Source organism: Symphalangus syndactylus, chromosome 7, assembly GCF_028878055.3.
Source record: "Symphalangus syndactylus isolate Jambi chromosome 7, NHGRI_mSymSyn1-v2.1_pri, whole genome shotgun sequence".
In the NCBI taxonomy this organism is placed as follows: domain Eukaryota; kingdom Metazoa; phylum Chordata; class Mammalia; order Primates; family Hylobatidae; genus Symphalangus; species Symphalangus syndactylus.
The window spans coordinates 111,003,234-111,018,583 of NC_072429.2; the positions used below are offsets into that span (position 1 = coordinate 111,003,234).

Below are 15,350 nucleotides of genomic sequence, written 5' to 3' on the forward strand. Positions count from 1 at the left end.
AGATTAAAACAAGGTCTACAGTAATTAAGAACCATCATGTAACACCTACTGAAGGAAACAACTATTGTTCCTACTGCTTTCCCTTTAAATAGTCCAATTTGTTCAGTGTTTAAACCTGATAAAAATAAATGGCATGGGAAAGTTGATTACCACAGCCTAAATACCCTGATGCCCCTGATTAAGACCTCCATATCAATATTACTGAAGTTGTTGGTTCCTATCAATAACTGGAAAATATTTTGCTATTATAGGTTTAGTGAATATATTCTATTCAGTACTTATTTGAACAGCTTCCCAAGCATAGTTTGTTTTCATTTTTGAAGAGACACAATATATGTGGGTATCTCAACAGCCCTTGTGTAACATCGCACACAAACTTTGCATGCAATATATCAACTACAACTGATTTTCTCCAGGAATGCATGTATGCCATTATTTTGAGGGCAAGAAGTTCATTTGACCCATTCATCCAGGAAATGCAAACAAAAAGGAGCCCAGAAGAAAGGGGGATTATCTCACCCACACACTACAAGGCCATGCCTTCTCAGTTAATTTCCTGATAATTATTTGGTCAGCAAAATTATATATACTCTGTCCAAATTGCAATACAAAAGGCCTTCCCACTAGTATCCCCAAGTCTCCTTTGCTACAGAGGCTTCAGCAACGTCCTCTCATGATACTTAGAATCCATGAACACACAGTCTAAACAATTTTCTTTTGAGACAGGGTCTCACTCTGTCACCCAAGCTGTAGTGCAGTGTTACATTCAGAGTTCACTGCATCCTTGACCACCTGGGCTCAGGTGATCCTCTCATCTCAGCCTCCTAAGTACCTGGGACTGCAGGAATGCACCACCACACATGACTAAGTTTTGTATTTTTTGTAGAAACAGGGTTTTTGCCATGTTTCCCAGGCTGATCTCAAACTCCTGGGCTCAAGTGATCTACACGTCTCAGCCTCCAAAAGTGCCAATTCTTCTTAATAAAAATAAACAACCATAATTTCCAATGGTTGTGTATTATTGTTGGTTAAATACTATTTATTTTATAAATAAGCATTAATGTGTATAATTTTAAAACTTTTAAACACATTTTTCAAAAATTTCTTCAAGTGAGTAATTTCATTATAACGCAGAATCTCCAAAGTGCTATCTATTTTTAACATACCAAGAGAGCAAATCAGTTATCAAGACTCCCTATAACAGTGCAAGAACCCGTAAAGAATCAATATGCCTTTTAAAAATCAATTTTGTTATTAATATGTTATATTGACAAAATAAAATTGCATCGATTCTCTTTTTAATTTTAATCGCAGCTATAAATCATCATTGTTCTTAAAATTCTGTTAAATTACATTTATTAGTGCTGACTTCCTCTGACCTCTCTTTCCACTGCCAGTTAATGTAGTACCTTGATAAGCCAACTTATCCTAAAGTCATTAGTATAAACTCTAGCCACGGTAACTACTATAAACCTTTAATCTGAAAGACAGTACAAACGGTTAAAACCTTACATGGTTTTATTAATTACAAAACACACAAAATACTTATATATTCATCAATACTTTCATATAACTACTGATTTTTAAATATTGAGAATATACTTACTTGTACAGTTAGGTACAGTTCCAGACCATGTTCCATTGGCTGTGCACTGTCTAACTGAAGGTCCAGAAAGGATGTATCCCTCCGTGCAGGAATAAATGACTGAACTAGGAAACGTTGTGCCATCAATTCGGAAGACTTTCCCATTGGCTGTGGTTCCTGGGTTACCACATTGCACAGCTATAAAACAAAGTGTTTAAGAGTATATATAAAAAATGCAATCAGAAATTCTTCCCAAAAAAGTTAATGACTAAATGATTCTTTCAAATTATTCAAAGAAGCAATAAAAACCTCTAAAATAAGCAGTAAAGTATCTAGGTAGTTGAAATTCAAGATGAATGTATGTTGATTTTATTAGCTTAATTACTGGGATGCAAATTATAACATGTTCTTAAGACTTTTTTTAGCAGCTTCAGTAAAAACTCTACAGAGTAAAATAATTATTCAAAGAGTACTGTATTGGCTTCAGGTACCACAAAATCTTTTAGAGAAGGATTTTAAGAATCTCTGCCTAAAAAGCAACTCATGTAAAATTGGAAGACATGTAACAATGAGTGATGAGATGCAACCGAGATTTATTACACTTATATTCCAGAAAAGACAGATACAGAATTTAAATATTGTAAGCCTCTATGTATATTTTTGTTTATATAAGTACATAACTGTTTTGCATTAAAATGTATAAATTCTATTTCTAGACCAGAGTACCAAAACAAAACTGAGTAAAACCAAAGTAATTAAATCTTAGTAATCGTTTTCATTAAGTTTCAATATATTCTAAATAAAAGTTAAAAACACAAATGTCTTTTTATGATTAACTATTTTATATATATGTTTAACTATTTGTCAGCAATGATATGTTAATTTTTAAACTATCTGACTTAAAAGCAATAATATATCAAATGTAATGCTTAATTTTATTATAATATCAGAAGGCATTTTAGTACCTTACAGAAGTGAAGGCTTTTATGGATATGAAATATTATAACTTCAGAAAATACCATCTACATCCCTTGTTGCATCTTAAATATTTCTTTTTGCCTATCATTTGTATAACTGTCGTGTGTGTGTGCACGTGCATATGTGTGTGTATGCATGTGCAGGCAAGAACCTTACTCATTTTACATGTATACATAAAAATCAAACTGTAGATAATATTTTAAGCAGAACCTATGATAATAGCAGACATTTTTACTTTGTTGTTAAGCATGATTACTTTCTTCTAAATGCATTAGTGCCTGCCTGAAATAAAATTTTGGTCATGTTTACTTGTTATATATCATGATCCATAGCTTGACGTAATGCAAGAAGGATTTGAGATAATGTCATCTTTGTTTTAAAATGTCATGTAATTTGTATTTTGAAATAGAGACCTAGGCAGAGTCAAATTTCCGCACAATAAAACTCAAGAATTTCTTTAGTCAGGGTGGTTTCAAGATATGGTCAAATCATACTGTCGTTTCTGTTCTCTTGACTTTAATTCCTCCACACCTAATACACAAATTTCTCCTATCCAGACTTTTTATTTGAACTAAGCACAAGTAAAATTAACTTAAAATGAAACAAGGTAAGTGCATCATCTATCATGAGTGAAGGCTTAAAGCTTGCTGGATACAATTAAAGGAAACAGCAAATACTTTGCCTCTGCAATATTGACATTTAGGAGAAAAATGATTTATTGTTGCCTGTGAATAAACCTGCATTTACATTTAGTACTAGTCAACCAAACCATCTCTTCTCACAAGAGTCATTTCCCAGCTATTAACAGACATAATCTAATAAAAATGAGTTACCATATTTTTAGATTCATTAAACACTTAATATGTCACAGCTACAACTTTTCCAAAATTATTTACTTCTCACAAAAATGTTCTGAGTTAGTATTAACATCACCACCATTTCTTAATAGGAAACTGAGGCACAGAAAGATTAAGTAACTTGCCCAATCTCACAAAGCTAGTTAATAGCAGATTGTTCATCTAGTACAAATTCCTAGGAATGATGCTGATAGCATATACTAAAAGCATTGAATCATATTCAGGCTAGGAGATAAGCTGAAACATAATACATGTTTGTTAATTGAATATTTTTTTGTGATGCATCTTTATAGGAAGTATATTTTATATGTTTGCCTTTCTTTTGTTGCTAGAGAGAACTCTTATTTTAAAAATCACGGTACCATTTGTTTCCTTGTATCAAAGTAATAAGTAGTCATTTCTAAAATGACAAAAAGAAGTATAAGGAAGAAAGTAAAGATTGCTTAAAATTCCACCACCGAAAAATAGACATTGATATTTATATATGCATATATGTATATATGATTATGTATTAATATGAATATAATTATTTCAATATTCTAGGCATTGTGTTAGGTATAGAGTATACATCAGTGAAATATTAAACTGCTTTTTTATTTCTATTTTTCTTACATAAAATTACAATTAAGGTATCTTTCTATCATAAAGTTTAGTAACTCTGTGGTTTTCCATACAGTTCATAATTTACCTAACGAATTCCCTGTTGAAAAACATTTAGTTTGGCTTGGTTTTATTTTTCTATGATTTTTGGATATACTAGAACTTATATTTACAACTCTGTATGTTAGTTCTATTTTTAAGATAAATATCTAAAATAATTTCTGGATCATTTTTTAGTAGGGTGACTATAATTAACAACAGTGTATTGTACATTTCAAAATAGCTAGAAGTGAGGACCTGAAATATTATCAACACATAGAAATAATAAATGCTTGTGGTGATGGATATCATAAATATTCTGATTCGATCATTACACATTTATGTATGTAACAAAATATCACATGTGCCCCATTAATATGTAAAATTATGTATCAATAAAAAATACCTAAAACATTAAAAATTTAAATTGAAATATATTGCCACAGAACCACTACAGATATTATAACAATACACATTTGCATTGATAGCATAAAACTTTGCTTGTGTTCACACCTCCTCTGTAACACCATTTACCATCATTTAAAAGAATCTCAGTTTGTCAAAAATGTTACATTCTTCAAATTTGCATTTCTCTGTCGATTAAATGAAGTCACTTAAACACATTATTTAATATTTTTATTTTTACATGTGCTTTATCCTTCACATTCTGAAAATACCTTTCATGTTTTATTAAAAATTATTAAAGTAATATGAAAACAATAGAAAACATTTGGAATAAAGAGTAAAAATACCAATAATTTCACAACTCTGTCCTAGTATTATTTTTTTGTGTATTTCCTTTCATACTTTCTCTTAAATGAATATCATTTCTCATGATTCTAATATAGTACATAATTTTAAATCTCATTTCTAAGTTTTATATAATGTACATTTTCTCATATTGCTTCATGGACTATATTGTAATATTTTATTGACCATACACTATTAGATTATGTAAACATAAAATTGCTTAAGCAATAGTTTTCCTAGTGTAAGATTGTGCCAAATTATTGCTAGTTATAAACAAATAAAAATTACATTTTCATAATTGTGTATTCTTTTAATATTTCTATTTTCCTGGAGTAATAAACTGAAGCTATAGATATATTCCATGAATATTTATCATTCTATTCATTATCATTTTGAGAGCAATTTTTGTCAAATTGCTCTCAAAATATAACAATAAAAATCATCTTGAAATATTTTAAAGTTCTAGTTTTGCTGCTCCCACACACAAGAATTTTGTATTACCATGTTTAAGATAGGTGAAAACGATACCTTAATATTTAATCATAATTTTTTATTAGTAGTTCTGTTGCATTTTTTCTATAGGTTACAGTTTTTTTTTTTTTATTTCTGCTTTCTATTCATATCCTTTTTCCATTCGTCTACTAAAATCTGTTTGTGTAAGTGATTTGTATAAGCTTCATTTATGAGAAAAATATTAATTCTACTGTATTTGCTATAACTCATAGTTCTTTTATCCATAATATGCATGCTAACAAAGCAATATCAGCACAAGTCTGCATTTCATCTATAAAATATTTTGTAGGTCAGCTGAACAAAGAACTGATTTAGATGTCACCCACAAAATGTTGCATGTATAATGATGCCCACAGCATCATTAAAAAGACTTTGACTTTGGAAAATAAGTTTGAGAAATAAAGAGTTTAGTCTCTCTTACTGTATTTTACTCGGTACTATGTTTTCCAAGTCTTTTCCCTATATCACCTAAGTTGCAACTATTTCCTAAGATTATTAAAACTGACCCAGTTAAAAAAAGATAAATATCTTTTCTAGAATATAAATATTAAACATAATCAAATATTTCTATAACATAGTCAATCAAAAAACCCTCAGGTAAGTTTTATTGGGAATTATCTTCTATTTACAAAACCAACATGTTTGGTACGACATCAAGTAAGTTTAAAAATATTTTGCAAGTTTAGTTTTTCCAATAAAATAATCACAAAAAGAACAACTAAAGTCAATACGATAATTTTCCAGCAACATTTTATTTACTAGTCAATTTTGTAAAATATTTTTCTTTTTCCTTTTTATCTTTCCTTTTTTTTTTTTTTTTTAAACAGCATCTCGCTCTGTCACCTAGGCTAGAGTGCAGTGGCATAATCATGGTTCACTGCAGCCTCTGCCTCCTGGACTCAGTGATCCTCCTGCCTTAGCATCCGGAGTAGCTAGGACTACAGGCATATGCCACCACACCTGGCTAATTTTTAAAATTTTTATAGAGATGTGGTCTCAGGCTGGGTCCTACCCAGGCTGGTTCAAACTCCTGGCCTCAAGTGATCCTCCTGCCTCAGTGTCCCAAACTGTTGGGATTACAGGCTTGAGCCACAACTGGCTCTCTTATAAAGATTTAATTATGTTAACTCTGAGTCAGAACAATTAAAATATTACTCAAACACCCTAAATGTTGTGAATTCTAGTAACTAACAATTGTACTCTACAATTAAAAATCTTAATCATACTTCTGTATGTTTCTATCTTTTTCCATTTCTACAAACTAGAAGCTAAGACAGACATTGAGATTATGTTAGGGTAAGAACAAACTATTATTTTCTCTTGTCTCTACAATATAGGTACACTAGTCTCCCCTTATCCACTATTCTTTCCACAGTTTCACTTAGCCATGGTCAATCACGGTCTAAAAATATTATATGGAAAATTCCAGAAATAGCCAATCCATACATTTTAAGTTCTGAGTAGCATGATGAAATATCATGTCGTCCCACATGGAAAGTGAATCATCCCTTGTCCAGGGTACCTACCCTGTATATGATATCCTCTCATCAGTCACCTAATATCTGCCTTGGTTATCAGATCAAAAGATCACAAGAAGAAGGGTGAGTACAGTCAACAAGATATTTTGAGTGAGAGACCATATTCACATAACTTTTATTCTAGTATATTGCTATAATTGTTCTATTTTACTATTATAGTTGTTAATCTCCTACTGCGCATAATTTATAAATAAAACTTTATTACAGGTATGTGCGAAAAATCATAGAAATAAAGGGTTAGGTAGTATCTGTGGTTTCAGGCTCCCACTAAAAGTCTTGGAACGTATTCTCAGTGGATAAAGGAGGGACTACTGTAAAGAGGAAAGAATAAATCTTTTTAACAAATATATATTACTTTTTAAATCTAAACATTTGCTATGTTGTGAACAATGTTTGCATGTATATGACCAATTAGGGTTTTTTAAAAAATTATCAGTCATAGTTATCTTAGGAGATGGTGTCAGTATAACGGAAATACGACTGTTTTATTTCATAGTTGCAGGCAGAATAAACTAGTAAGAGTAATTTTCCTCTTCTAAACTCATCTGGATTTAGATACACACTAAAATCCAGTAGTTCCAATATATTTAATTTCTTCTTGAGGTTACCTTTGCACTCTGGCTGCCTTCCGGTCCAACTGCCGTTAGCTAAACATGTTCTTTCTTCTGAGCCATGAAGGATATAACCAGTATCACAAGCGTAGCGTACAGTACTTTTAGTTCTGAAATTGCTTTCCTGTCTAGAGCCATGGCCGGGAGTACCTGGATCGCCACATGTCCCAGTAGCATCACCTGCAATGCAGTACAGTTCAAGGTAACCAATTCCCATAAACATTTATTAAGTTTATCAGTTAGTCTGAGGGCCTGGTAGGCATTTGTTTTTGTGCATGCTGTGTTTTAGCACACATGGAGTAAAATTGTAATTCATATTTCTTATCTGACTCCAGTCATAAAAAAAAAGTGTAAATGAAAAAGAAAATAATTGCAGAGTACAGTGTTTTTTTTTATCAGTGAATCTGGAGACATCAAATAAGTTAAGGATATTTCATAAGTTTTTCCACAATCTAGTTAATAACCAAGCTAATGGAAAATGTATAACTGACAGTACTATGAACTCAAATAACAACAGACTTATAAAACTAAAATTAAAAAAAAACTGAATTCTGCAATTTGCGTGTTTCCTTTTCAGAATTTCCTGATTACTGATAATATTTTTATTGTTTTTGTTAAAGTGGAACTGTGTTGTGCTAGGACATGTAAATATGACAATACAGTTCTGATAGTCTAGGTTTCTCTCTCTTATTTTCTCTACCAATGACCAATGATCAAAGATGAATGAATTGCATATTCCTCGTATATGAAAACATAAAAATAAAATGTAACAGACCAAAATTTAGAAACTCTGACTTAAGTTTCTGATAAGAATATTGCTCATGACTAGGCATTCATCTTTTGATTTTAGTGTTAAATATTTTCTCAGTCTTTACCTAGTCGTTTTATCATTTCTTAAATAATCCTAATCAAAATTGCCATAGTGTTAATATAAATTGAGAGAGTGAGAGAGTGAGAGAGAGAGAAAGAGAAAGAGAGAGAGAGAGAGAGAGAGAAGGGTTGAAAATATAAGCATTGAAAATGTTCTTTCCATTTGTCTTTTTTATATGCCTTGTGTATTTGGAATCCTTCATTATATGGCCTTATTTTCATGTGATGTAAAATCAATAACCACACAAAATTTTAAGATTAGTATTTCACTTTTAAATATCTGTGTACAATTTTATTAATCAATTTAGTAGCAGTTTCCTAATACATTGTGGGGTGGGGGCGGGGGGTGAGTCTGTGTGTTCACATGTATAAGCAGTTATCTGAGAGTTAATTTACTATGAGTCACTCCAAGATAAGACTTTAATTCTCTTAAAACCAATTTTATAGTTACATTAAAAATGATAATTTTTCTAAATCTGTAGATTACATTCAAAGTCCCAGGCAGTCACTTCATAGGGATTAATCACTAGTTAAAAGATTTGGGGTTAATTTACCATTTCACTGCTTTTAAGTCTAAAGTGAAAATAATGTAAAACAACTCCTAATAAGTCATCAGAATGGTATCCACAGAGATAAAGTAGTGTAAAGACAATGGATAATATATAAATATAAAGAAAAGGCAGAAAAATAAGCGCAATATCTGGTGGATGGGTAAAAATAAATAGTATCAACTAGGGAGCCATCATAGATCTAAAATGTAAATGATTTTTTTTTGAAAAAAAGTGGTAACTTAAACGTTTATCTCAGAAAAGTTTCACCAAATACTTACTCTGTGAACAAATTATTAATTAAAATATCTTTAATATTGATTTATGCAAAGATAACTCTAAGCAATATGTCACATTAATATTAGGATAGATAAATATCTTTAATAAAATGAATTAGATTAGTTCAACTTAAAACATTTTGGACTTTATTTTAAAATTATACCATTAAAGTAATCAATTGCTTAGAAAGTCAAACAGAACTTAAATCTGACAGAAAATCACTGATACAATATTGCCTTCTGGGGAAAATTATACGTGGTATCTGCTAAAATGGGATAGATACTTTAGCTTGAATAGTTTCACCATTTTAACAAACAAAAGTGATTCATACAGTGTAGCATCCTAAAACCATAAATTGTTTAAATTAGCAACACAGTTCAAAACACATACTTGTAATTTATCATCTACAACATCAGTACCCTGCATTTATATAGCCTTACACATATTCCAGTAATGTATAAGCAGTGTTTCAGCTTTTCTTATGAGATTTTTCAAAGAGAAATATATTTTAAGTCTTTAGATTGTTTTGTGTATATGTTACTACTACTACTACTAACAATAATGTAATTTCCAACACACATTGTCCAATTTTCCAAGTGGTACCTGAACAATGAGGTTGTGATCCACTCCAATGGCCGTTCAATTGGCAGGTTCTTGATGACTGGCCTAGAAGGGAACGCTTTCCTGTGCAGGAATAGTGAACAGTAGACCCAAAAGTATACTTCTCACCAGACAGGACTGCATTAGGAGGAACGCCAGGGTGTCCACAGTCAATCACTACAATACATAATTATTGAATATAAAATTTTTTTATATCTCCTATCGAACAACCTATACCAGCATGTTTATACAACAAACCAGAAGTAAATGTTCTGCTCAAACATCTAAAGCCTCCAGAAATCAAACATCTATGTTGAAGGTGGCTTTTTAAAAATAAAGTGGAGTTTGCAGCTATAGGAGCTGTTCTGTTAACTTATTCATTCTGAGGATGACTTTAACAGCAACATTGTAAGCTAAGTAAGCATTAAAAATGATTGAGTGATTATGATAAATCTGTACATGTGAGAGTGATGAGTGTGTGTCCACATATATATGTGTATGAGTTCGAACTGTATCTGTTCCTGGTAAAATCTGTGAAAGTTAAGGAGAAGATTAATGTGGATTTGCTAAGTAAGGACATAGGACACCATGTGGATTCAAAGTGAAGCAATACAGAAGTTACATGAAAAGAAATTGAGGGTTCAAGAGATTCAGTGAAGATTGATCTGTGATTCACAATTTAATATATAGTCTAGAATCATTACATTTCAGGTCAGTAATGAATAAATTATGCTGTACATAGACAATACTCAGTGGCTTATAAACTAAAACACTGCTAGTCATAGGAGAATCAAAAGTCAATACATTATAGAATATTCTTTATGAGTGATAGGTAGTTTCAGAATTTAATGTGTGTCCCCTGTTAGTTGTACTCAGAGAGATACTGAGTGTCACATATCTCTAGAGTATCAAACAGCACGTGAGGACACAAAAACTTAATAAAACCTTTCAGTATTTAATACTCTACCAGGGAGAGCTATAGGAAATGATAAGGCAAAAAACATATGAGAGCTCAGAACACCTGAAGAACTTCAGGTTTACATGTCCTATGAAAAGATTTTTAACTTTAATGTGGTGGCTACATAAGAATAAGTAAGTAAATGATTCAGATAATTAGACCAGTCAACACAAATAAGTCAAATGAATTTTAATCAGCAGGCCAAATTACTGAACTATATGCGTAGAATCTGAAGTCTTATAGACACAGCAAAAAGTGTTGTTTCTTCGTTAGTACGAGAATGTTGTCACAAAATGTTCATAAAAGTACACCTCATGAATATAAAAAATCCTCTAAATGAAACATAATCATAAAATAATTTTATTATTTAGCAATTTACTAAAACCAAAAATTATTTGCCAAAAATGAACGATTTCTTCACACGCTATTCATTCAGTCTATGAAATTGTTCTTCTCTTCCCTGTCAAGTCCAAGACTCATCAACTGTTTGAGACCTAGTTCAATTTGAGACCTATCAATTGACTTAATTGCTAGAATTTATGTTCACTCCTCTATGGCTTCATAGAAGTTTGATATATATCTGCTAAATTATTTTTCTCACTACGTGTGTTACTTGTAAGCATTTTGGCTGTAATTTATTTTATGTACATTCTACAACTCCTACCATAACATATAACAAAATGCACTTATTAGATATTCACTGACTAGAAAGATGATGTATATTAACAATTATTGCATTAACAAGTATATGTGTCTCTATATGACAAATATTTAAGATCAATAAGTTTTAAGTAACACCTTTATGTAAATCTTCATGTATTCTGAATCCATGATGGATGTTTAAGACTAATTTTGCCTTAAATGAAATATTAAATATTAGTATAGAATAAAAGTATAGTTGCCTCTTACAGATGATAATATTGTAAAGTAGGAAATATGACTACTTTTCATATTTCATCTGCCCCAAAATGCAAAATCAAAGAATGACAGATAAATATTTATCACATTAATTTTAAGAAAATTACATTTGGACATTGAATTTGCAAAATATAGAAAAGTATAATTTCAAAACAGTAAAACAATAAAATCAATATGCTTCTCTGTGATATATATCTCTAGGTCATTTTATAAAGATGATAAACATCCATATGGTTTCCATGACATGTTCTCAAGAAACAATTCACATTATCTACTTACTGATACATTCTGGTAAAGGTTTGTCCCATTGTCCATTTGGTTGACATATCAAAACTGAAGATCCAAATAAAAAATATCCAGGATTGCAGTCATAGAATACTACAGTGCCATAAGTAAAATTTCCATGTTCTATTTTACTTTCTCTTTTAGAATTGGCTGGAATTCCAGGATCAGAACAGTTGACCACTAAACAAAGGACAAATTTTGAAACATATGTTTGGAATAATATACATATGCCTATATAGATTTATATTAGAAATTTATATACTTAGTTTCAAAAGTAAATTTATTCAAACAACCAGATTCCAATAATAAAATTAATCTCGTGGATTATCTAGAAAATGGACTGAAATCTATGTGGTAGAAAATACAGAAGAAAGAAAAAAATTTGGCAACAATTAGGAAAATAGCAACTTCGTAAGTATTGTGCTGAGTACGAATTTTAACAATGATATCTTTTAAGCTATAGTTGAACTGTAAGAAAACAACATGCAGGAAAATGATAATTTGGTTGTATTTTGTCAGACAATATGAGATATACTTCTTTGCAAATTGGAAAAACATTGAAGAGTTCTCCTTAATCTGTTTCTATAGATTAAAAAAATGAGTAAAGCCTCAATACAGGTGTAACGGCAAGCCAGCCCCACATACAGTTTTCAGAAAAATAAAAAGAAAATAAATGCCAAAGGTAAATTCCACTAATTATGAAGCAAATTTCAAATAAAAATAATCTCAATTACTTTTATATGCAGTCACAAAACAGATACAAATAAGAAAGTTAGAAATTAACTCTACCACTTTTAACTTTTAAAAATATGTTACAAATTTAGAAAAGGGAAAGCATTGTTAATGAGACGTCAGTATTAAAGCTTTTTGTTTATTAAACAAAAACTTTTTACTATTCTGCCCAAGCTGTTTTAAGTGTGTCACTGATGTTTATGTGAACATTATTACCATGCCCCAAATGGGAATATACTTAGACATTTACCTTTGCACATAGGTGGAGGATGGCTCCACTGTCTGTTGGCCTGGCACTGTGCCTTTGTTGGCCCTTGCATAAGATACCCAATATTGCATGAGAATGTTACCACATCATTAAAGTTGAACCCATTTCCACTAGTTCTTCCATAAATTGGACTACCAGGGTGACCACAGCTAACAGCTAATATGATGTGGCAGGAGGACAGGGAAGGAAACACAGAAAAAAAATTTAGTTATCTGTTATTGCATTATTGATTATCCTTAATCATTTCAAACAAAGTAGAAAGAAGACTACTTTTTATCTGGAAATATATGGAAAGTACATTTACTAATGTAAATGAACAAAGTAGAATGTCAAAATAGTCTAACAGCATTATATTAGTAAATAGATAATTATTAAAAATTGTGATAATTTTATGCAAGTGGTACATAGATATTTAAAGTTTCATGGTACCTATTTCATCCTTTCTCTCTACTTTTTTGGGGAGGCAAAGAGCAGAGTATGGAAATGCAAAGGAATCTGGGGAATAATTAAAGTTCATGTCCATACCTAATAGCAGAAAAGAACAAAATTAGCCAGGTGTGGTGACTCCTGCCTATAATCCCAGTGCTTTGGGAGGCCGGGGTGAGAGGATTGCTTGAGGAGAAGAGTTAAGGCTGTAGTGGGCATGATCATAGCTATGCATATATTTCATAGTGAGTTATGATCTTGCCACTGCACTCCAGACTGGATGACAGAATGAGATCTTGTGCTTTAAACAACAAAGTTAAAAAGTAGAAAAGAACAAAATTGAACCAGTTTTCCTTGTCTGGTTAATAATTGAGGATATTTAAAGGCAGTTTTTTGCATTTAATTTTGAAATTGTTCTTTTAATATTATGTAAACAACCAATTTTCATGAATAATAGATTGATAAGCAAATGTGTGCTTGTGAAGTAAATTAATGTGACTACATAAGGTAGAAAATAGAAAATGATACACAAAGGCTGCATTAGGATTTTCATTAATATTTTGAGACATATTCTCAAAATATTCTCTAAAACAATCTTACTAGTTTCTTTCCTTCATCATTGATATTTGATAATATAATTTTTCTTGGAAATAATATTCCTAATTAGATAAATTATTTAGGTTCTTGTAATGCTGTGTCCCACTACAAATTTTACATAGTGCTGACTTTCCCCAAACACTATTTCTATGAACTGTTTTATTGCATTATCTCACTCTATTAATCAGAGCAACTTCAGTAATAGTGCTTCCTAATTGGGCACAGGAAACGACTACAGTCACTTTTAGTACTTATGAAATGACCCAAGAGCCATTATTTTTCAGCTGTATTGTTAATGTCAACCTACTCATTTGGAAATTTAACTGCATCTTATTCTTGTTTAAAATTATCAATAAAGAAACCAGTTGTACCCTAAGGGCCAATTCTCATCTATAGTCTCAATTATTCAACAAGAGAAACAGTGATATTAATTGGCTATGCTTGAATATAAATGAAAAAGAACATATCTAGGGCAGACACAAGCAGGATATTGCTGTCTTTAAATCATCAGATAATCAATTTGTGTAGTGGGGTGTATGGGTGTGTCTTAGGAAAGTGATTTTCATTGTTAGCTAGATATTCTATTATCCTATTATCATAACCATGAAACTAGAATTTCTGTACATTTCTGTGGATTGGATCAAAACAGTATAATGACTGAATTTATAAGTATAGATGCAATTGGTCACAGATTAAATGAAATATTTCTTGTGAACGCATACTAAAAGTCCTATGTATTGTTTATCTGACACTTTCAAAATCTTTATCCTATGATCCTGTTATAGTTACAGTATATTTACAGTACTTATTTACTACTAATAATTTTAATATAAATGTCAGTATCTGGAGATGGACATTATTAGGCGAAAAATATAAGAAAAATGTAGTTGACTTTAAGATCCAAAGTGGGATAGATTGTGATCTGAAACACTAAATACTATGGGGATTCTGAGATGTACTAGAGTTTATCATTATTCAGCTCTATTTTTATTTTCATAATATAGCAGTCATAATAAGTGCACAACGGCCAAATCCACAATGTACATATAGGAAGAGGTCCATTAAAACCACAAAGCACAGCGGGTATATTTAAGAAATTATAATAAAAAGATATTTCAAAATACACTTTATTCTTCATGTGTGAATTCATATCTAATCAACCTAAAAGATCACATGGATATATGTTGAACTGGTGAGATCTTTTTAAAATATTTCTAAAATTACATATATTCATATGTTTTGTATGAATTTTAAAATAGTGTAAATAGTGCTTTAAAATAAACTTTATTTTCTTTTTTATCTGCTTTTTAAAAAAATTATTTCAATAGTTTTTGAGGAACGGGTGGTGTTTAGTTGCATGGATAAGTTCTCTAGTGGTGATTTCTGAGATTTTGGTGT

The 15,350-nt window shown here is 30.8% G+C and overlaps 1 protein-coding gene across 3 annotated transcripts in view; it reads right to left on the minus strand.

Moving 5' to 3' along the window:
- Positions 1-15,350, minus strand: part of CSMD3 (CUB and Sushi multiple domains 3) — a 1,218,611-nt gene that overhangs the window by 56,820 nt on the left and 1,146,441 nt on the right. For all 3 annotated transcript variants that reach the window (XM_055287089.2, XM_055287087.2, XM_055287086.2), the window contains 5 exons: positions 12,912-13,085; positions 11,924-12,109; positions 9,772-9,945; positions 7,469-7,651; positions 1,607-1,783 (listed from right to left, as the gene is read on the minus strand). In XM_055287089.2, coding sequence (XP_055143064.1) covers positions 1,607-1,783; positions 7,469-7,651; positions 9,772-9,945; positions 11,924-12,109; positions 12,912-13,085 — 894 coding nt within the window. The remainder of the gene's footprint in view (positions 1-1,606; positions 1,784-7,468; positions 7,652-9,771; positions 9,946-11,923; positions 12,110-12,911; positions 13,086-15,350) is intronic.